The following is a 23133-nucleotide window of genomic DNA, read 5'->3' on the forward strand; positions in this document are numbered from 1 at the left end:
CTTTTCTTGGGAGCTCTGAAATAGCGTGCCCAGCATTCTGTGTTGCTTGTGGAACAAAAGGTTATGGCCCTCGATCAAGCTTGGCCTGCAGCGCCCTCTGCTGCTCATTGTGAAGTAGCACAATGCCCCATATGTATACAGAGATATTCTTTGTATCATGATGCCGCAGCGTGTGACATTTGACTCATGAAGGGGCTGGGGACAACTCAACAAAGTGAAGCTGTTAAGGGAAACGCCTGGTGTTGGTTGGCCTTCCAGCCAAAACTCACGTTCTTCTGAAAATACTTTTTTGTTTTATGTAGTGCATTTATGTACTGCTTTCCTTCCATCATAAAACTTGAGATATATGGCATATATGGGGTTCCCAAGTGGTCTCCCATCCAAGCATTGACCAGGACAATACCTGCTTAGCTTCAACAACCTGGCCTCTCAGACCAGACACTGAGGTTGTATAGAGCTGGCTCTATATTTCTGCCTTTAATCAACAATCTATAGTCAGCTGGGACCAGAACAATGGGGGGGGGGTGATCTTTGCTAGTCCCAGGCACTCCATCCTCCCCCTGTGGGTTCAGGCCTGAAAAACCAAGGGGAAGTGTGAGTGCATGGAAGGCTGGTAGCTGTGATGTCAGTGGGGAATCCGCTCTGGGTTTCAGTCAGAACTCTAAAGGAGCTATCCAAGATGATAACTCCTTTGGAGTCCTGCCTGGTTTTGACTGAAACCCGGAGTGGATTCACTGCCCCACTGACATCAGAGACACCAGCCTCCACTGATGTAATTCCTAATCAAGCACAATTATTGCACAACATTATTACTGATCACAGGGCATCAGCCTTCCCTTCCAATTTCATGGTTTTGAGGCGCATGAGCCAACGTAAGACAGCCTTAACTCTGGCAGTTTCAAACCACCACCCATCATTAAATTCTAATTTTATCTGGGTTTTCTTTGTTATTGCAGAGCCATGAATAACGAACTCCAGTAATTTAATCAAGGGGATGTCAGGATAAAGATAAGTGGGGTCAAGGTGCTTCTATCCTGCAAATCTAGGTGACAGCATCTTATCTATTTCTGTGAACTAGGATACAACCAAACACTCTTTTTCTCTCTACTTTATTAGGCTGATGCAACAACAACAACAAAAAGTTTGGGTGAAAATAACAAAATAGGGCAGGATTGCGCATTTGGTTGTGGTACTGAGCATGTGCTCATAGTAGGGCTAAGCTGAAATTACCTCCCGAATTCGTGGGGTGAATGATTTTGCAATGACACTAATGTTGCTTACACAGTAATCTAATCTGGAGGTCACGAGGGTGTGGGGAAACTGTGTCTACCAAGTTGTGCAAGGCCTGAGTTACTGCAATGTCCCTCTTTCTGTGGCCTAGGACACAGGCGGGTGTGGCTACTGATACCACCTTTAGATGTAGATGGAACAGAGATGCTCATCATGACAACAGCCAGCGAAGTTTGAACGGGCAGCTTTTAGATCCAATCAGATTTGATTCTTTGTATGCAATCATCAGACTATCACAGAACAAACGTTTAACAAACGAAATCGACATGAAGATATTGTACTTAACAAAAAAAGCCTTTAGAGAATGTCGTCAAACTGACCTCGCAGTTTGCACACAAGTATACCTCTAGATCTGTCTGCATGAGTGGGAGTTAAACGAAAGGACACCCCCACCCCTTTCCAGAATGCTAGGATCACATGGCTAGCAGTCTAAACCACTTTTGGGGTAGGGTTGGAGTTGTAGGACTTATTGCTGTCTAAACATGCATAGAACGTGGTGTCCGCTTATTCTATTGCTAGGATCTGTGGTCCTAGTTTCTGCGGTAAACTAGATGCCCTTGAAATAGGATGGCCGGAGGACAGCCCTCTATTTCAAGGTGTCCTCTATTTGAAAGGCTGTCTCCCCCCCCCAAAAAAAGCCTGTTTAAAGGTAAAGAACCATAAGAAATGGGGCAGGGAACACAGCGGCCTTGAAGGCCATCAGAGGGAAAGGAAGCAGCTGCCAGGCACCTCTCCATCCTACCTGGATCCATCTCCAGCTGAGAGCCCCCTCCCTCCTCTCCATCATTCCTTGATATGTATGAGGCTCTTAAAGGGAGAGGGGGAACTTTTGCAACTAAGGCCATGGCTAGACCTACCTGTTCTAGAGCGATGAAGGGGTGAGGATTTTGTGATGTGGTTATCGCGAGATCTCCCCTCTGTCTACACATGGCACATGACATCCTAGAAGGAACAGGACGTTGTCCCCACCATTATGATTTTTTTAAAGGGGACAGAGCGCACAAGCACTCGTGCGGGAAAGGGTAAGCTTCTTTTTTCAAAAAAATAATAATTTCCCCCCTCTCCCCACTCCACCCCGGCTCCCGGCTCCTCACGGTTACTCGCGAGGAGCCAGGACAGCCCGCGGCACCCACCAACACATTCTGCGGTCTCGGGATTATCCTGAGACTGTGGAAAAAGTGGGATTAAAGTATAGGGCCATATCCTGGGCCAAGGGAGGGATCATCCCTCCCTCCTTCCGGGATGCCCTGTGCATCATGTGGACACACAGGGGCGATCCTGGGGCAATCCCCTGGATATCGCCCCTTCTAGCTGTGGCCTAAGAATTTGCTTTCCCCCCCCTCCCTCACAATCCCCTTTCCTTTTGTGTCATGTTCTTTAGACTGTAAGCCTGTGGGCAGGGACTGCCTTAAGAAATATTTTTGTAAGCTGCCTTGGGAGCCTTTTTTGGCTAAAGGGAGGGAGGAAAGTGCTAAAATAAATAAATAAATAAATAAGATGCCCATCAATGCTTACCACCTGGACAACAACTGACTGAGTAGGATGCTGTTTCAGCTGAGTAGGATGCTGTTTCAGCTTCCTGGTTGACAGCTGGTGGGTCACTTAGCCATCCCCGAAAAGAGGAGACACAATTGCATAACGTTTGCAGGTGCAAACGTTTTTATGGATGCAAATTTAGGGGGCAGGGAATCACTATGACTTAAATAGAAATAGAATATATCTGACTGTACTGTGACTAGATGACTGTTGTGCCTACTTATTGGAACCTAAGAAGAGCCCTGCTGGGTCAGACCCAGGGTCCATCTAGTCCAGCATTCTGTTCACACAGTGGCCAAGCTGCTGTCGGACAGAGACCCACAAGAAGGGCACTATGCAACAGCACCCTCCCACCCACGTTCCCCAGCAAGTTGGTGGCCATCACTACATCTTGTGGCAGTGAATTCCATAGTTTGACTATGCGTTGAACCTCTTCTTATCTGTCCTGAATCGCCCACCATTCAGCTTGATGGGATGATCCCAGGTTTTAATCTTCCTGAGCAAAACCAGTCCCTATCCACTTTCTCCACAACATGCCTAATTTTGTACATATCTACATATCCCCTACACTTTTCTTGCCTTTTTTTCTATGCTGAAGAGTCCCTGACATTGCAACCATTCCTCACAGAATAATCCCTGACTATTAGCCATGTTACATGTGGCTGATGGAAGTCCAATAACATCTGGAGGGCCACACATTGTCCACTCCTGTCTTCGATTCTAAAAGCAATGGAACTTACTCAGAAGTAAGTTCCATTGAGTTCAATGGATCTGATCCCCAGCCAGTGGAGGCTGCTGGCTCCTATTTCAGTGCGCCGGTGAATCCGCTCTGGGTTTCAGTCAGTACTAGTCAGAACTCTAGAGGAGCTATCCATTTTGGACCCATTTTGGAGACAGGGTTCAGTATGTCACATAGCTCCTTTAGAGTTCTGGCTGAAACCCAGAGCGGATTCACTGCCCCACTGAAATTGGAACCACCAGCGTCCACTGCTCCCAGCCCCATGGGATTCAATGGGACATGCTTCTGAGTAATCATCTCTCTTTCTCTCAGCCAATCCTTCTTCTTCTTCTTCTTCTTCTTCTCTCTCTCTCTCTCTCTCTGCCACAAAAGAGAGAATGCAAGGCGAGGCTCCACCCCCGGGGAGGGTTTCTGCTGCTCCCATTGGCTGGCTATGTTCATCTAAAAGAGGAACAGCTGTGTTCTGGGCAGGTTGGGAAGCGGAACAGCAGACATGGGGCGGCTTGGTTGTTTGTGGGTTCTGCTGTGTGCGTGGACTTTTGCTTTAGGTAAGTTTCTGGCTGAAGAAGCAGATTGCGATAAACGCCTCGGTAGGGCAGAACTGCTTTCCGAAAAGCAAGCGAATCGATTTGCTTCCCTGATAGACGCCAGCGTGATTTCCTTTCCCCAATGTGCGAAGAGGCCTGATTCAAGTTGGTGCTTGCTAATAGACCATATCCTTTCTGTTTCTGATGTTCTGGGGCTGAGGGCTGATGCTGACGGTGCTAAAATGGCACCAGCCATTCGCAAGAGAGAGGTGTCAGTCAGCTTGGGGGAACACCAGCCTTTGCAGAAGTACAAAAAATATTTGGGGGGGGGGAATCTTTTGTGAGGATTGGGTGGGTGGGACTTGCCAATCAGGGCTAAGTGTACTTGGTGGGCATGAAATGCTGGCTGGGGAGGGGGACACGGAGAGATGGAAAATTGGTGTGTGGAGTGGGGGAAGGGGGCATACAGCCTTTCGAATCTTGAAGAGCAGCACTCCATACTGTAACATTTTGTTGCAGTTTCCAGTTGTAGGAGTAGATTTGGGAACTTTAGGGGGTGCGCTGGGACAGCCTGGCTTGCTCTTGTGCCTTTAGCAGTTGCTTGGTTTGTACAAATCAGCCGCCAAAGCTCTTCACAGAGGGGCGTTGCTAATGCTTCTCAGTCAAGTTGCTGTACACAGGGGGTGATTTAAAAAAAGGGGGTTGCTACATTTCCTCGCCCCGGGATCATCTGTTCCTCCAGCACAGTCCGTATAAAGCTCTTTCATGTAAGAATGTTTGCAATAGTGCTTCTTTATCAGAATTCACATGTTCCTTGTGAGTTCGATCATCTGTGTATGTTGATGCTACACGCATGTCAATTTCTGTCTCTATGGCAATTCACGCACCTGCGTAAGGCTGTTATGTGTTATGTATAACATTAGTTCTCATGCAAAAACAGAAGTGCCTTCCTTGTAGGGGTTTTGCAACATAGGAAGTGGCTGAGCATAGGGTGACCGTATAAAAAGGAGGGCAGGGCTCCTGCGTCTTTAACAGTTGCATAGAAAATGGGAATTTCAGCAGGTGTCATTTGTATATATGCAGAACCTAGTGAAATTCCCTCCATCACAACAGTTAAAGCTGCAGGAGACCTTCCCTCTTTTGTATCTGGTCAAGAGGGCAGGATTGCTGCAGCTTTAACAGTTGTGATAAAGGGGGAGTTTCATTAGAGGCTGCATGCATACAAGACACCTGCTGAAATTCTCCTTTTAGTATCACTGCTTAAGATGCAGGAGCCCTGTCCTCCTTTTCATATGGTCATCCTAGCTGACCATCTCCTAGCAAGTTGTGGCAGGATGAGGGACACAAGGTTTGGCGAAAGATAGCGAATGGAACGTAGGGAATTGACGTGGTATGGTATGGGAAGGCGTTCAGAGTGATGCACAGCATCAGTACCATTTCTGGCTTGGAGGGTTGCTGACTTGTTTTTCTTATTGAAGGTGTGCCTTGAAAACACTGTACAGCAGGCAGAAATTCAACAGAGGTAGCACTATCCCCCTGCACAGATGAAGCAGTGGAGGGTTTGCTGCTGCATCTGTTGAATTTCTGATTGCTCTGTTCAAGCCACACAGCCTAGTAATGGATTGTTGGCTTGTGACCTGGGTATACATGAAGCAGCAAAGCATCCTTTCCTTGGACGGTCTGCTGCTTTCAGAGGCTCTCAATTCAAAACTTGCTAAGTTTCATTGCTGCCTTTGTCCAGTGAGCAGCAATCCTGCATGGAGTGACCATTTGTTGGTTCCCCCCCCCCCGTTTATTTTATATATGTATATTGAAGGAAAGAGTTGTGTGGGAGGGGCAGAGAGGGGTTTCTTAACACTCTTCCCCTTCTACCTTGTTTCTGCTGAAAATCACCCCCCCCCTCCCAAATATGCCTTTCCTCTAGATGTTTTGAGCTTCAACTCCCAATGTTCATTAGTATTGGCCGTGCTTGCAGGGCCTTATGGGAGTTGAAATCCATAACATCTGGAGATTTTCCTTCTGCCCACCCCTGCCTTATAGAACTTTTACTCCAGGGCTGGGGAACCAGTGGCTCTCCGCATGTTACTGGACTACAAGTCACATCATTCCTGATGGTTGGCCATGCTGGCTACAGATGATGGGAGTTGGACTCCAACCACATCTAGAGAGTCAAAGTTTCCCCAGCCCTTCAAATCCCACAATGGATCTGCTGGTGCTTGTTACAGAATTGTCACTGTAACATTTACTATCTGGATCAGTGGGGGGAGTGAAGCAGCATACTGACATTCCAGGCAATTGGACGCACTCTAGAGTTAAGCTACATCTCCCCACTGCCTCCACTACCTGATGTCTAGGAAACTAGGAGAATGGGCTGGCACAAGAAAGGTTTTGTGCATGGACAAGGATTTAACAAAGTATACCATCCCTGATAAAGGAAGGCTGTTGGGGGTATGCAAACACACACACACACACACACACACACACACACACACACACACACATATATATATATATATATTGCATATTCCGCCTTTTTTCCTCCAAGGAACCCAAGGTGGCATAATCTTCCTCCTCCTCTCATTTTTATCCTCGCAACAGCAACTCTGTGAGGTAGGTTGGGCTGAGAGTCTGTGACTGGCCCAAAGTCACCCAGTGGGTTTCCATGGCTGAGTGGGGACTAGAACCCGGATCTCCCGACTCCCAGTCCAACACTTTAGCCACTACGCCACACTGGCTCACGTCCCACATCATCTCTGCCATGGTGCCATTCAGTTCAGTTTGCAATTCACCACCAATTGCTGCAGAATCGCCTTGTTGGCCAGGTGGTGAATTGAAAACTGAACAAGGCAACAAAGAGACGTAAAGATGGATTGGATTATTTATTTTGTTTCGTTGATAGCATCTGCATCGTGCCTTTTGCTGTGAACTAGACACCCCCAAAAGTGGCCTAGAATGCCAGCAGTGGGATGCATTCTTGGGTAGCTTCTTTTGGTTTCACTCCCACATATGCAGGTGGATCCAGAGGTGTGCTTGAGTTAGGATGTGTGGAAACTGCGCGGTGAACTTGGCAACGTTCCCTAAAAGCTGCTGGTTGAAACCTCGGTGGCTTGTAACAGCCATCAATGATCCACCTGCACCGCGTCCTTTCCCAACATGGTGACCTCCAGATATTTTGGATTAGAACTCCTCTCAACCCAGACTAATGGCCATGTTGGCTGGTGTTGATGGGGGGGAAAGGGTCCCCCATATTTGGCAGGCACCAAGGTGAGGAAGGTTGATCCACTTCTAGAGGCGAGGTGGCAACAGAGGTTGGAGGTGGCAACAGAGGTTGGAGGTATCAGCTGCTGCACCCTCCTTGTATCCTAGGCCACAAAAAGAGGGATGATGCTGAAACTCAGGCCTTGTGCAGCTTGGAAGTCAGTCTGGGCACAGTTTCCCCACACCATGGTGACCTCCAGTTTTGATTACTGTAAGCTGCATTAGTGTCATTCACCCCACGAATCCGGGAGGTAATTTTGGTTGTACTATGAGCACATTTATTTATTTATTTATTTTATTCAATTTATAGCCCACCTATATACAGAATACTGTAGGTGGCACAAGCGCAGTACCACAACAGGCACTTCTCCCATACTTAATTTTCACCCAAGCTTTTTCTTCTTAGTTTCGGCACCCTAATGAAGTAGAGGGGGGAAAGTGTGTTCAGTTGTTGGGTCCTAGTTCACAGAAAGGGATAAGATGCTGTAGCCCAGATTTGCATAGCCACGTCCTCCTGTATCCTAGGCCATAGAAGGTGGAAGGATGCTGTAACCCAGGCGTTGTGCAAAGTTGGAAGACATCCTGGGCACAGTTATCCACACCCTGATGACCTCCAGATTAGGATACTGTAATTACGTTAGCTTCATTCCAGAGTCATTTACCCCACAAATTGTGAAGGTAGTTTTGGCTGTGCCCTACCTAGAACACATACTCAGCCCTGTAATTTGTTTTCGGTACCACAACTGAACTCCCAAGTCTTTTTTTAATTATTATTTTATTTTCAGCATATAAAAACAAAACCCTTCCTCTTATTTATTTATTTATTAAATTTAAATACCACCCCATAGCTGAAGCTTTCTGGGTGGTTTACAAAAGTTAAAAAACAGTGGACATTAAAAAGTATACAAAACTTTAAAAACATCAAAAATATAAAAACAACTTGCTATTGTTAAACAACTGGGACTCTGAAACCCTTGCTGAGAGACTGCAAATAGCCCAGAGATCTACAAATCCATTCTATTCAGTACATTCCAAATGACGAAACCACCCTTCCATAATCTGGCAACCTCTGGATTGGGTTGGACTCCAATCCCCATCATCCCCAACCAAGCTTGTGATGCTGGTTTGAAAAAATGTGTACTGTAGAAAAATGCACTCTTTAAAATTATGCATTTTGGGGAAATGCATACGTTCATATAGTCAATGGTGGGGAAAGGACATATTTGGCTGTGCGCTTAAAAAGAAGAAGTGTAATTCACTTCTCTTGTCCCAATGCAACAAAAGCTCACAATTGGGAACTGGAATGAGTTTTGAGGAGGAACTCAAGCTTAGCTGTTTCTCTCATCCCGATGGACAGCATCCTCTAATACAGTGGTTCCCAAAGTGGGTGGCATTGCCCCCTTGGGGGCGGTGGGATTGCATAGGGGGGCATTAAGAGGCAATGGGGTGGCAGGGGGGCGCTAAGAGGCAAAGCAGCGGTGGGGGGGCACTCGAAGTGGTCTTTTCCAAGAAGCGCCTCTCCAGTAGGTCTTAAGACCGAGGGACATTTTTATGGGAGAAGGTAGTTTGGTCCCAAGCCATATAGGTGAAGAATCCACACATGTGTTAATACAATTTAAGAAGAGTCCTTTTAACGGTGAATTGAAATGTTTCAAAAGCACCAAAACGCTAATGAAGAGACATACCCTGCTTGGTGTGCCCCGCCACGCCGGCTGCAAAACAGAGGCGTTTGCTCTCTTTTCCCTCCCTCTCTCAGCAAGTCTGCAGCCGGTGCTTCCCATTTAAAGGGGCCGTGCACAGGGGGCACTGGGCATGAGTTTGTGGAACCAAGGGGGCGGTTACCTGAAAAAGTTTGGGAACCACTGCTCTAATACAACTGACGATAGCAGGCTAGTTTAGGAGTCACAGGACAGGCTGCCGGGTCACACACAGCACTGTCCACCAACAGAGCTGTGTGTGCCCATGCAGCCTGCCACCAGGGACTACTGACAGAGAAGGAGGCCCATCAGAGAACACTTTGCACAGGGCCTCCTCAAACATGGAGCCAGCCCTTTGGAGAGCTCTGAGCCACCTTCTACAACCCACTTCATTTCTCGGCTGGATAAAGAGCATTTTTTTTTAATCCTGGTGCAAGGAGCACTTCGTCCCTACTCTGCTTGCCCAGTCACTCACCTGTATGGAATTCTGTGCAGCTCCTGTTTGCCTATGGCTACCAGGCTAATGCTTAAATACAAAGCTGTGCTATATTTTCTTATCAATTTAAAAGGTCACCTGGTGGCTTCCTCTATACTGTTGGTGCTCTTTTAAACTGATAGCAGGCTTAACAGCCACTCCAATAGCAGGCTTTCCTTTTCATTTTAAGGTTGACAAACTGGCAGAGCCAGAGTCATCTTCCATACTAACCCTATTCTTTCAGGTCAATTCAGATATAAAATTCCAGCCCAGTACAAACCACAGCCTTAGTAGCAGCTGCAGTTTTACTTGGAGCCGCAAGTGGGAGGGTCAAGACACGAATCGATCATCTTCCAATGGCCAGAGTCTAGATTTTGTTTCATTATTGTTTCTGCTTTTATTTGCCATGTTTCAACCTATCTCCCCCAACCTGGCAACCTCCAGATGTTTTGAATTGCAAGTCCCCAAATTCTTGACCATTTTCTATGCTGGCTGGTGCTGTTGAGAGTCAAAAGTCCACAACACGTGGAAGGCACCAGGTCTGGAAAAGCTATCTTAAACTCTCTCTCTCTCTCTGTGTGTGTGTGTGTGTGTGTGTGTGTGTGTGTGAGAGAGAGAGAGAGAGAGAGAGAGAGAGAGAGAGAGCGCCAAGATATTCTGTAAATTGCCCTGGTTTGGCAGTAGACCTCCATCTCATTTCTGCCTGCTCCTAGAATAGAGAATCCAAAGAGGAGGGGAGGGAGAGGGAGAAGGCAGACAGGCAGAAATGAAGGAAGGAGGTAAGAGAAATGCAGCTCTGGAATGACTTGAAGAGAGCAGCATATTTCCTTCTGAAGCATCCTGCTCTCAATTAGAGGTTTCCCAGCTCCAGTGTTCCAGTCCTAGCTGGGCACCAGTATCAACCAGAACTGTGCGTTCCTCATCAGCTTCTCCTCTGCCAGAGGTGTACAAAATTATGCATGGGGTGGAGAATGTGGGTAGGGAGACATTTTTCTCCCCTTCTCAAAATACTAGAAGCCATCTTTATCCCATCTGATTTGGTGGGAGATCCAGGACAGATAAAAGGAAGTACTTCTTCACAGTTCTTCACAATTCGCCACCACAAGATGTAGTGATGGCCACCCATTTGGATGGCTTGAAAAGCGGGTTGGATAAATTCCTGGAGGAGAAGACTATCAGTGGCTCCTAGCCCTGATGGTTATGTGCTACCTCCAGTATTCGAGGCAGTAAGCCTGTGTGCACTGGTTGCTGGGGAACATGAGTGGGAGGGTGCTGTTGCACCATTTATTTAGAGTATTTTTATCCCGCACCTCAGCCAAAAGGCTCTCGGAGCGGCTTACAATGTACCAATAAAGAAGACAGTCCCTACCCTCAGGCTTACATTCTAAAAAAGAAAAGAAAAAAGACACGACACACAAGGAAAAGTGGATGGGGAGGGAAGAGGGAGAAAATAAAAAGAAATTAAGGAGACTGTTTAGGCTGGTGTGTCCTGCCTTTGGGTCCCTGGTTGACAGGGACCCAAAAGCTGGATTAGATGGACCCTTGGTCTGATCCAGCACAGCTCTTCTTACGTTCTGATGCTTTGCACCAGGGTAACACAAAAAGAGCAGAAGGGGATAGGCTGCATCACAGCTTGCTTTTCAACATGATGGCAGTTCTTCTTCTTCCACGCCAGGCAGCCTTGCTCATGGCTGCAAATTAGGAGCCTCCCCCTCCCTGTGGAAAACACTGACATCAAGGAAGAAACGAGCCTCATTTTCAGGGTGTGTTGGCTTCGGTCTCTGTGTTATTTCAGAGTCATTTCCAGCTGGAGTTGCTGCCTAATGACAGGGCCAGGTGTTCCTGAGTGTAGGGATGACTCAGTGTGGTTTACAGACAAGTTTATCAGATCAATAGTTTGGGTTTGGTTGCTGTGTCAGTTTCTTTCTTGTCCTCTGACCCTGTGTCAATTTCTGACCCTGTGTCAATTTCTGATCCTGTGTCAATTTCTGCCTGCCTGAGTCAATTTCTTTCTTTTTTAATCTTGTGCAATTTCAAACCTTTTTTGTTTTGTTTTACCTTGCACAATTTTTATCCTTCCTCCTTCTTTACCTTGTGCAATTTCGGATCCTGGTAGTGGGTGGAAGGTTCCTAGTACACTACAATGCCGCCTGAAACTCCCCACCCCGCTTTCCATCAGCCAAATACCTTTTCTCCTTCTGCATTTTAACCAAAGAGCTCAATGAGAGTATCTTTCTTACAGATTTTTGCATTTAGAATCATAAATCATGCCAGTCCTTTTCCAGCTTCATTGGCCAGTCCAGGTCCGGGCCCGATTCAAAGTGCTGGTATTAACATTCAAAGCCCTAAACGAATCGGGGCCAGACTATCTGAAGGAACATCTCCTCCCATATGTACCTGCCTGCACCCTAAGGTCATCCTCAGGGGTCCTTCTCCGTGAGCCCCTGCCAAAGGAAGTGAGGCAGGTGGCTACCAGGAGGAGGGCCTTCTCTGCTGTGGCACCCTGGCTGTGGAATGAGCTCCCTAAGGAGGTTTGCTTGGCACCTACATTATATTCTTTTAGGCGCCAGGTGAAGACTTTTTTATTCTCCCAATATTTTAACAGTCTATAAATTAATTTTAACTTTGCTGCTTTAAATTTGTATTTTTGCATTGCTGCTGTTTTTATCTTGGTTGTGCTTTTATATTGTATTTTATATTATGGTTTTATACTGTTGTTTTATACCTTGAATTGTCTTAATTTTGTAAACCACGCAGAGAGCTTCGGCTATTGGGCGGTATAGAAATGCAATCAATCAATCAATCAATCAATCACTCTCTCTCATAGGGCTGGGAAAGTGAAGGGATGTGTGTTCTAACATGGATTCCACCCCCCAAAAGAACAGTCAAAATAAATCTGGGGACAATTCATCCAGCTATTTTAATGCCGTAAAACTGTAATTGGTTAGTATTTGAGTATCAGTCCAAGGAATACCCAATACTTTTGCATAGTTTTAAATGTCCAAAACACTTTGCATGCATTATCTAGTTGGAATTGCTACAACAACCCTGTAAGGTTAGTCTGTGTTATCCTCCATATTGTGGATTGGAGGACTGAGGCTGAAAGAGAGTGGCTTGCCTAAGGTTTGATCCCCAGCATCTCCAGGAAGAGCTGGGAGACACCCTTGCCTGAAACCTTGGAGAGCTGCTGCCTGTCAGAGTGTACAATATTGAGGTAGATGGACCAGTGGTCTGACTTAGAATAAGCAGCTTCCCATGCCAGCCTTCCCCAGCCTGATGAGCTGCAATTCCCATCATTCCTTCCCACCCTGGGACTTGTAGCCCATCCTGATGCTCTCCAGATGTTTTGCTCTCCAAAACATCTGGATGGCATGAAGTTGGGGGAGGCTGTCCCATGTTAAAGCCACCTAGTGAGTCCCTGGCTGAAGCGAGATTTGAACCAGGGACTTCCTAACTCATAGCTTACTCCATGACTGCTGTCTTACATATAGGAAATTGAGGCTGAAAAGTGGTGACTTCCTTAGAGTCAGTGGCTGTCTATATGTCGTCTTTGCCCTGGGGTGGCTCAGAATATGTGCAACATTGGTTATATGATGCAGCCACTGATTCGGAGACACCTCGGGACAAAGAACCGAAAATCCACAGCTGAAATGTCCGGGGCTTACCCCAACTTTTCCTGCCCAAGTGAGGTCAGTGTGGCTCTTCTGCCATCTGACCTCACTCTTTGGCCAATCTGGGGTGGGTGGGTCCAGGTGGATGTCTCCTGGCAATTGGTCACAGAAAGCCAGGACCTGGATGCCTGCCAGAAATCACCTGCTCCCTCTTTGGCCTGGGGGGTTAGCAAGAGCAACCCCACAGGAGGGGAAATGTGGGGTTTAGGGGAAGCATGGTGCCAAATGTGCTGCCCTTAAGGCAGCCCCCCCCCCCAGTTCTATCCAGGGCCAGTGCCAGACTATTTTGCACCCTAGGCAAGGCAAGCTACTTGCGCGCACGCACACACACACACACACACACACACACACACACACACACACACACAAATTGCCAACTTCAATTTTTAAGAACAGATATTTTGTAGAAAAAATAAAAAGCACAAAACTTGAACTTACGTTTTTTTCTTAAAACAGCTAATTTGTATAAAACTGAGACCCTTAAAGGTCAGTACTGCACCCCTCTGAGGTCTGCGCTCTAGGTGGCTGCCTAGTTGGCCTAATGGTAGCGCCGGCCCTGGTTCTGTCTGACAATTGCAAACAGCAAGAAAACTGTTAATGTTTCCACATTAGCCTCTTTTCTCTAGATGGAAATTCCCAACCTACGTTTGCTCACTTCCTCAGAATCTGGAAGACGCACCATTGAAATGCATTCAACATATGACCTTTCAACTTCTTTTCTTTTCTTCTTTAAGGAACTGGATGCAAGCATTCAAGCATAATCCCTGATTTTGGAGACCTCTACCATGTCAAAGGTAAGCTTTGCTCCGTGTGGCTTTGCAGAGGCTGACCACCTTCCATGTTTAATTTCCAAATGGACATCTTTTAAAGTTACAGTTCCCTTTTCTGGTCTTCCATGGCACAGTTTAAACACACTTACCTTGGAATAAAATCAGATTAATCTATTCTCATTTAATCCTTTATTTAAAGACTAATCTATCTGCACACATTTGCATTTTTAAACCTCAAATTCTTTCCATCCCAAATATGAAGAAATGTATTGATTTTGGTAAATCCTTATCAAAAACTAATTAATTTTGTCCCATCACCTGGGAGTAAATCCCACTGAAATTAACTTGTTATCCTGCAAAGAATTCAGAAACAGGAGCTCTGGTAAAGGTGCAGGATAAAAGACTAGCATCGAGAAACCTATAAGATTCTGATGTGAGTGGGTGGTTGGAATAGCCCCAAAATCATGAATTTATTTTCATCACATTTATTTTCTCTTCCTTCCTGGAAGATCTGAAAGATGCCCAGCAGGTTCTGTGATGACTTGCAGGAATTTATGTGGGTAGGGAGTAATCGGACAAGTTACTAATGCCAGGTTTCAAGAGCAACTTCTACAAATGCATGGGATTACATCACTACAAATTTAAACTACCTAGTAATTTTCAGGGACTTAGTTTGAATTGGCTGCAAAGTCCGAAGTCAACCATAGCCTTTGACTGCACCAAGCTTTTACTGTGGGTTAGTTCCAATTAGACATACACATGATGCATATATATAAGCTCTGTTAATTTCTTTTAAAATATCTCATAGTTCATATATATATATATATATATATATATATATATATATATATATATGAAGTGCTTCTCTGGTAACCAATTTAAAGGGGTTAAGTTTCCTGTTTTGGTATAACCCCTTATTTATTTTTTAAAAAAGCAAAAGCAGGGGTTAAACAGAACTTGAAAATCAGACAGTTACCTGTAAGACTGTGTTAGAACTCTTAAAATTGATTTACCGTTCATTTAATTCCAGTAATTACATCTTCAGATTCCTTACATCATCTGACTTATTGGAAAAAACCCAGAAGCCATATGGTTTCCAAAAATTAATAAAAGCTTGACACTTAATTCATGGTGGGGATTATTTTTTAAAACCCACGGTTGGTTATTTTGCAAAATAACCTACACAAATAACCAATGATGTGCAGAGTGGGTTATTTAAACCACCGTTGGTTATTGTGTCATGTGGAGGGCCCTGTTGGTTATTTTTGTCGCCTACAGTGTCACTAGGCAGAAGTCTATTTTCAGCAGCAAGGGATGTTGGGATACAAGCAGGAGGACTGAGAGGAAGAGGGAGGGTGGGGCAAGTTAGTCAATGCACCATGGATTAATAATCCTCTTATTTAGTTATTTATTTATCTGACAACTAATAGCTGAAGCTCTCTGGGTGGTTCACAAAAATTTCCTCTCACAGTTGCTTATAACTAGGGCTGTGCTCCGCTTCACTTCAGAGCATAGAAGCGATAGCGTGGTGGCCTGATTTGCCTCCAGAAAAGGTGGAGGAGAAGCGAGTCGGGGGGGGCTGCGGATCGAGGCGAAGAGGATCGCCTCAATCCGGAGCTCTGAATGCAGGTAAGTGGGGGGGAGGGGGACTCATCTGGCACTACCGCCACAGTCCCTGCGGTGATGGCGATGGAGCCAGGTAAGGGGGCAGGGAGGAGGGAGGCTTACCTGCATCCATCACAGGCTTCAATTGAGGCCCCAGCTTCAAGCAAAAGAGGCCGTGGCCTTCTCTTCCGCTTGAAGCCGGGGCCTCAATTGAAGCCCACGAAAGATGCAGGTAAGGGGGCAGGGGAGTTGGCCTACCTGCCGCCGCCGCTGTCTGGATCGGGCCACGAAGCGGATCGGGGGGGGGGGGTCCGTGCACAGCCCTACTTATAACCAACTCACATTTGGTGATTTCTCTGATCATGTGAGGAGCACCCACAATTAACCAACTGTGAGTTGACTATTAACCCACCATTGGCTATTGTGTCAGCCATTATGTTTCAGATGTTTAACTTGCATTTCAGGTACCTAAATAAAGAAAAAAATTGGATTCAAACAGCACGTTAAACTCCATTCAAACAAACATCCGAACTAACCACATCTATAAGCCCAGTACAAAACAACTGAATCATAACCATCTTAGTTTTGGTTATGTGTCGGTATTTAAAACAATAGATTCGTGAATGGCCGATAATCCTTTCCTTGTAAAAGAGGAAGTGCACAAAGCACTCTGGATTCGAAGGGTGAAGCAACCAAGTCAGCGCAGTCAAACGCAGCAGGAGGATTAACTCATGTTGAAAATTCCTGCATTAGCTAAACTTCAAGAGAGAAGTAATTAACCCTGGATAACTGCTGATGCTATGCTGGTTTGGATCGCTTATGCCTCATACTAAGTGCTCATTAATGCATGCTGATTATTACTATATGTTGCAACCCGTTTGCGTTAAGAACTCCATTTAGCCCCCCTCCTTATATCATAATGTACACAATGTGCAAGTTTGCACCATTAATGTCTCTGTGCAAAACAAAACCTAGAATACAATTGGTGTCTTTCCCTTCAACCAAATAGCTAAGGGTGGCGACTTCCCCAGAATCCAACCTGTCCTCTTTCTCGTACAAACCTATCTAGCTAGATTTTTCTTCGGCTGGTGCCTCACCAAAGCTTCTCCCCATTTTTAGTCTCAACATGTTTATGCTAATCTTGCGAGAGACGCTGAGGCAAATAGATCTCCCCTTACTAATCTGTCTTTCCAGGAATATATTCATCTGTTGACAAAACTTCCATGCCCTGTGCTAATACATAATTGCGAATATTGAATTAAATTTGGTAAATTTAAGCTATTGTGCTGCAGGTGTTACTCCTTTTATTTGGGCTGAGGGTGGCCATGTGTCCTCTTTTACAGAGGACTGTCCTCTATTTGAAGGGCTATCCTGTCCAAGTCCCGTTTAAAGCAGAGAGAATAGCAGGGGCCTTGAAGTTGCCCATCAACAATTAGCACTTGGACAGGAGACTGAGCGAATGTACAGACCACCTGGTTCTAGTCTTTCCCACTGTGGTGAGATGTACTGTAATTTGTAAATTTGCATCTATAAATATAAATGGGCTCCAGTTACAAGAAGTCAGAAACTTCCTGACTGTTAGAGCAGTACAACAATGGAATCAATGACCTAGGGAGGTGGTGGGCTCTCCCACACTACAGGCATTCAAGAGGCAGCTGGACAACCATCTGTCAGGGATGCTTTAGGGTGGATTCCTGCATTGAGCAGGGGGTTGAACTCGATGGCCTTATAGGCCCCTTCCAACTCTACTATTCTATGATTCTATGAACTGAGGGATATAAATATAATAAGTATACACACACATACATCCACAACATCTAGAGGCTTCCAGGTTGGGGAAAGTTGACCCACACCATGTCCGCTCCAGTTGTTGGCCTCCTATGGTTCCTCCATAGTTCCTCCATCTTTTCTCAGACAGTCAAGAATTCTTCTTAAGAAAATGAACAAATGCAATGGAGATCCTGTTATCACCGCAGGTGCAGGGGGTCTTCATGCTACTGTCCCATCTTGTGCAGTCAACTTATCCCCATTTTGTTCAGCATACCTTCACATTCAGATGGATGTTTTAATTGCACCAAACCCTTTTTCATTATATGTATACAAAAACATAAATAGCTGAGCTGTGACACTTTAGTACAAAATGTGTTATGGTACTAATGTTAAAAAGTGATGTGAAACCACACTCCCTTTCTGTTTGCTGCCATTTTAGCCATTTTCAGATCTGCCCCCAAACGCTTCCTAAGTTTTAATTTTCATTTTTACAAGCTCTGAAGGTATTTGCATAATTGCACTATGAATGAGAAATGGATGCTTCTCTGTATTGTACCTTCCATGCCCACGCAATTGTGGCACACCCACTAAATGTGTGTCTGTAATCTGTACCTGTCTGAAAATACGTCCTGTCCCTCTTGAGCATCTTTCCAGCAAGATTAATTTCTGGGTTGCTGGGAGAGGAATTGTATCTTCATAAGAAGCAGTGGTTTTGCAAAAAAGAGGAATTGCAATCAGGGCCGGTACTGCCATAGAGGCCAGTCAGGCGGCCTCCTAGAGTGCCAAGCTAAGAGGGGCGCCGAACACCGCACCCGGAAGTCGTCCTCCCACTCCCAGAGCTGCTCTGGCCGAGCGAGGGCAGCTTTCGGGAGAGCCATTCCGAAGCCGCCCTTCCGCCCACCATCCCAGCGTTCCTGGCTTGGCTTCAGCTGGGCGCCCACCCAGCCAAAAGCAAGCCGGGATGCTGGGGTGGGGGTGGGGGGTGGGTGGACGGCTCCACGTTCTGACTTCCGGGCACGCCAGATGTCAGAACGTGGAGTTGCCCGCCTGCCTGCCCCACCGCAGCGTCCCGCCCAGCCAAAAGGTAACGCCTGTCTCCGCCTACCTGGGGTGGGGGGGTATGCTGGGGGGTGGGGGGGGGTGAAAGTAGCTCACCTTGCCTAGGGCACAGAAAAGCCTGGCATCAGCCCTGATTGCAAATATTAATGTTGAAAGCAGTTATCCAATACAGAACTTTAGGGAGGGGGACATTAGGGAGGCACTTTAGCTCAGTGGTAAAGCATCTGCTTTGCATGCAGAAGATCCCAGGTTTGATCTCCAGCATTTCCAGGTAGGGCTGGGGGTGGGGGGAACTGCCTTAAAACATGGGGAGCAGCTGCCTGCCAGTGCTGACAATATTGGGTTAGATGGACCAAGGATCTGACTCAGCATAAGGTTCCCAACATATTGAGACTGAGACTTCTTGGAAGCAGAACACTGGGCAAGGTACTACATGGATCTTGGTCAGAGAGCTGAATTACTCATTCCCTTAATGCAAAGGGGTGGCCCTCTGGATGAGGTTGGATTCTAATCCCAACATCCTCAGCCAACCTGATCAGTCACCAGGGATGATGGGATCTGCAATCCAACAACATCTGGAGGGTCGTAGGTTACCAAGATGTCGTGTACCTTCAGATCACTGGAAAGCTTAAGGGCTAGCCTGTCTCTATATGGGTTACTTAATATAACGATGGCCAAAATATGTCCTTCACCACTTGAGTTTCTGGCCTCTCCCTGGTGTACTGTAGGAATCATCAACCTCCCTTACGCTGAAATCGAAGAGCCCTTTGAAGCTTGGTACAACCTTACTGGAAACAAGAGTCGCATTGAGTACTACAATGGTAAGAAACTGGCGCACGAGGGTGGAAGGGGTGTGCGTGTGCAGGCAGACACAACATTGACTAGCATGTCTATGTGCCCATGCAAATCCCACGTTTGCATATTGGCTTATGTTGCACAATTTATTCTCGTTTGAGCCAAGGGGCACAAAAATCCTGCAACACCCATCATGCTGGCTGGAAATGATGGGAGTTGTGGTCCAGTACATACTTTATAGGCTGACCCGCTATGTAACATTTTTGGTGCAGATTCCAATAAACAAATATAAATATAGGTACAACATAAAACATAAAACCATAAGATCAAGGGCAGCATTAAATACGACAACAAAACACAACTTGCAACACCCCAAAATTAAGCATACAGAGTTTAAATCTGAGAGTTAAAGTTAAAAACACATTATTGTTACTATTATTAATTAATTAATTAAATCAATACAAAATAAACTTTGTTTACAATAAAATAAAATCCTGAAGCCGTAAAAGAGCATCACTAAACGTTTTGGAGAATAAGGATCTGGGCTATAGCTCACTGGTGGAGCCAGTGGAGGGTAGTGGCACCAATTTTGGTGGGGTAGTGAATCCACTCTGGGTTTCATCCAAAGGATCTATCCAAGGTGCTGAACCTATTTGCGAATTGGGTTCAGCACCTTGGATAGTTCCTATAGAGTTGTGGCTAGTTCTGATTAAAACCCAAATGGATTCATCGCCCCACCGGAAATGGAGCCTCCGCTGGGTAGAGCACATGCGTTGCATGCAGACGTCCCCAGGTTCAATCCCCACTGGGAAAGACTCCCGTCTGAAACCCTGGAGAGCTGCTGCCATTGAATACCAAGCTGGATGGACAGATAATCTGACTTGGGTATAAGGTAGCATCTGATACCTAAAACCAGAATCAAAGAACTCAGGCAAAACCCTCTGGGGAAGAGGTGTCACTACAGGAAATGCCCCATCCCCAATTTCCATCTGCCTCTTCTCTGGAGTTGGAAGCACCCTGAGCAGGGCAATCTGAGCCAGGGACGTTGAACCTCAGGCCCGCAACCCAAACCTGGCCCTCAAGGCTTCATCAGATGGCTGCGCCCCATTATTATTATTATTATTATTATTATTATTATTATTATTATTATTTTGTATCCTGCCTTTTGCTGAATGCTGAGCCTCAAGGCGGCATTACAAAATTTTAAACATGCACATTTAAAACCTAGGAATAGAAATATACAAAACTTAAAAATATATTAAATATGTTCCAATATTAAAACGTTTAAACATTTTAAATACATGACAATTTTAAAAGTCCTTGGCGTAGATGGAGGCCCAGGTTATTCGCTGAAGTCCTGCCGGAACAAGAAAGTTTTTGCCTGCCTCCAAAAGCACATCAAGGAGGGAGCCAGTCTGGCTTCCCTGGGAGGAGACTTCCAGAGCACTGGAGCAGCCACCGAGAAGACCCTCTTCCATGTTGCCACCAGGCGTGCCTGTCATGGTGGTGGTCTGAGAGAAGGGCTTCCCCTGAAGATCTTTAAAGCACAGGCAGGCTCGTTAGGGAGTATATGGTCTTTCAGATAACTTGAACCCGAGCCATATAGGGCTTTATAGGTCATAGCCAGCACTTTGAATTGTGCCCGGAAACAGACTGGAAGCCAGTGGAGCTGTTTTAACAAGGGAGGTGTATGCTCCCTGTAACCAGCTGTGGTCAGCACTCTGGCTGCAGCTCTTTGAACCAGCTGGAGTTTCCGAACACCCTTCAAAAGCAGCCCCACATAGAGCCTGTTTCTTGCTTCCACAAGATGTAGTGATGAGGCTTTAAAGGGTGACTGGACAAATTCCTTGAGGAGAAGGCTATCAATGGTTACTTGTCCTGATGGCTCTGTGCTACCTCCAGTGTCAGAGGCAGTAACCCTATGTAGCCCTCTTGCTAAGTAACATGGGCGAGAGGGTGCTGTTGCACTTGGGTCTTGCTTGTGGGTTTCGCATGGGCATCTGGTTGGCTACTGTATGAAAAGACTGCTAGACTAGATGGGCCATTGGCCTGATGCAGCATGGCTCTTCTTAAGTTCTTATGCCAGTATTGTTTACTCTGTCTAATCTAGCAGTAACTTTCCAGCAGAAGTTTCCCCCGTCATCTTCTAACTGATCCTTTTACCTGGAGATGGTGGGGATGAAACCTGGAGGAGAAGGCCCTCAAAGCATTGAGATCTGGTCCGTGCCATTGAGGTGTGGTCCCCTCACCTTTAATATGTCTCCTTGCCTTTCTGTAGGCCAAGTGGTGACCTTACAGCTGGGATCTAAGGAACCGTACGGCACCATGTTCAAGATCACGCCGGCAACCACAGAGAAGGCGGTGAATGTTGAGAAGTGCTTCCAGCTGAACGGCACCAAAGATGCACACGTGAAGCCACAAGCACTCTTTCCCAGCTTGAAAGGCTTCAAGGTAAGCTGGTGATGGTGCAGAAGCTGGAGAGGGGGAAAGGGGTGGCATTGGACCTGGGAAGCCTGTTCTGGAATCACAATGTGGCTTTTTCCAGTGGAGGCTGGTGGCTCCGATGTCAGTGGGGCAGTGAATCCACTCTGGGTTTCATTCAGAACTCTAAAAGCACCTTGGATAGCTCCTTCAGAGTTCTGACTGAAATCCGGAGAGGATTCACCGCTGCACGGACATCAGAGCCACCAGCCTCCACTGGTTATGATATGATTTCTGCGCTCACCTTAAATTCTAAGTGTGTGCCTTTTGTACCAGTCTCTGGTTGGTGACTCTTGTATCTGCTACACAAATCAGCCTGAACCCTGAGAAGGTCTTCAGAGGATGTTATTCAGATGCTCCGCTTATCAAGCTAAGGAGGATGGTGAGAGGGGAAAGGGACTTTTTGATGGTGGCTCCCTGCCTCTGGCACTGACTTCACCTCTTCACTCCCTTGAGCCCCCATGGCTGGCCCTGGGCCAGGCATGCTCTTCCTCTTCCTCCTCCCCTATTGTCTCTCCAGTTCTGATCACCAATCCTACCTATCCATATCCCCCCAAACTGCCCACTGCTTGGCACGTTGGATAGCTCCTCTAGAATTCTGACTGAAACCTGGAGCAGATTCACTGCCCCACTGACATCAGAGCCACCCCCGCAAAATATTTTAAAAATCCAAAAGTCCCCAGACTCCACATGGCCCGAGGAGGCAGGTCCACAGTGGATTTCGCAAGTCAGATTCTTAGAAATCTGAACTCATTTTAGTCTATCTCGATTTTCTCTGGCATCCTTCCATGCGAACCCACGCTATAACAGCTCCAAATACTGCTATGCCTTCAGAGACTGCCCCCAGCCGGTGTGGTGTAGTGGCTAAGGTGTTGGACTGGGAGTCAGGAGATCCGGGTTCTAGTCTCCACTCGGCCATGGAAACCCACTGGGTGACTTTGGGCCAGTCACAGACTCTCAGCCCAACCTACCTCACAGGGTTGTTGTTGTGAGGATAAAATGGAGAGGAGGAGTATGTATGCCACATTGGGTTCCTTGGAGGGAAAAAAGTGGGACATAAATAAAATACATAAATAAATAAATAGATCTAAAGTCATCCCACAGCCCCTGGGAAGCAGCTATTGCTAATCTTCAGCTATTGGGCAGTCTGTAGGCTACAGATTTTATTGGTGTTATCTATTTTTATAGCATTTTTATTTAATATTAATTGATTGATTCTCTAACTCATTTGCTTTGCATAGTTCTGTATTGTTTTTATCTTGTATACCACTTTCAGAGGGCTCTACCCTCAAAGGTGACCTAAAAATATTTTTTCATAAATAAAACTGGAGGAAACAGTCTCCTATCCATTCACTCCCACTGAGGCCAGCCAGGAAAAGGTGCCCCTGACTGTTGTCACTTCTTGGCTCACTGGTTGTCGTTTCTGGGGACAATTTAAAAAGTTGATTTTAAACTTTGAA

At 46.1% G+C, this 23133-nt stretch overlaps 1 protein-coding gene across 1 annotated transcript in view; it reads left to right on the forward strand.

The window, feature by feature from the left end:
- The first annotated feature begins 4027 nt into the window (after window positions 1-4027).
- The window catches only part of LOC134408261 (digestive cysteine proteinase 2-like), a 34853-nt gene continuing 15747 nt past the window's right edge, over window positions 4028-23133 (forward strand). The window contains exons 1-4 of the mRNA XM_063140470.1: window positions 4028-4113; window positions 13928-13987; window positions 19126-19218; window positions 21471-21643. Coding sequence (XP_062996540.1) covers window positions 4059-4113; window positions 13928-13987; window positions 19126-19218; window positions 21471-21643 — 381 coding nt within the window. The 5' untranslated portion in view covers window positions 4028-4058. The remainder of the gene's footprint in view (window positions 4114-13927; window positions 13988-19125; window positions 19219-21470; window positions 21644-23133) is intronic.

Source organism: Elgaria multicarinata, chromosome 13 (genome assembly GCF_023053635.1).
Source record: "Elgaria multicarinata webbii isolate HBS135686 ecotype San Diego chromosome 13, rElgMul1.1.pri, whole genome shotgun sequence".
Classification (NCBI taxonomy): Eukaryota; Metazoa; Chordata; class Lepidosauria; order Squamata; family Anguidae; genus Elgaria; species Elgaria multicarinata.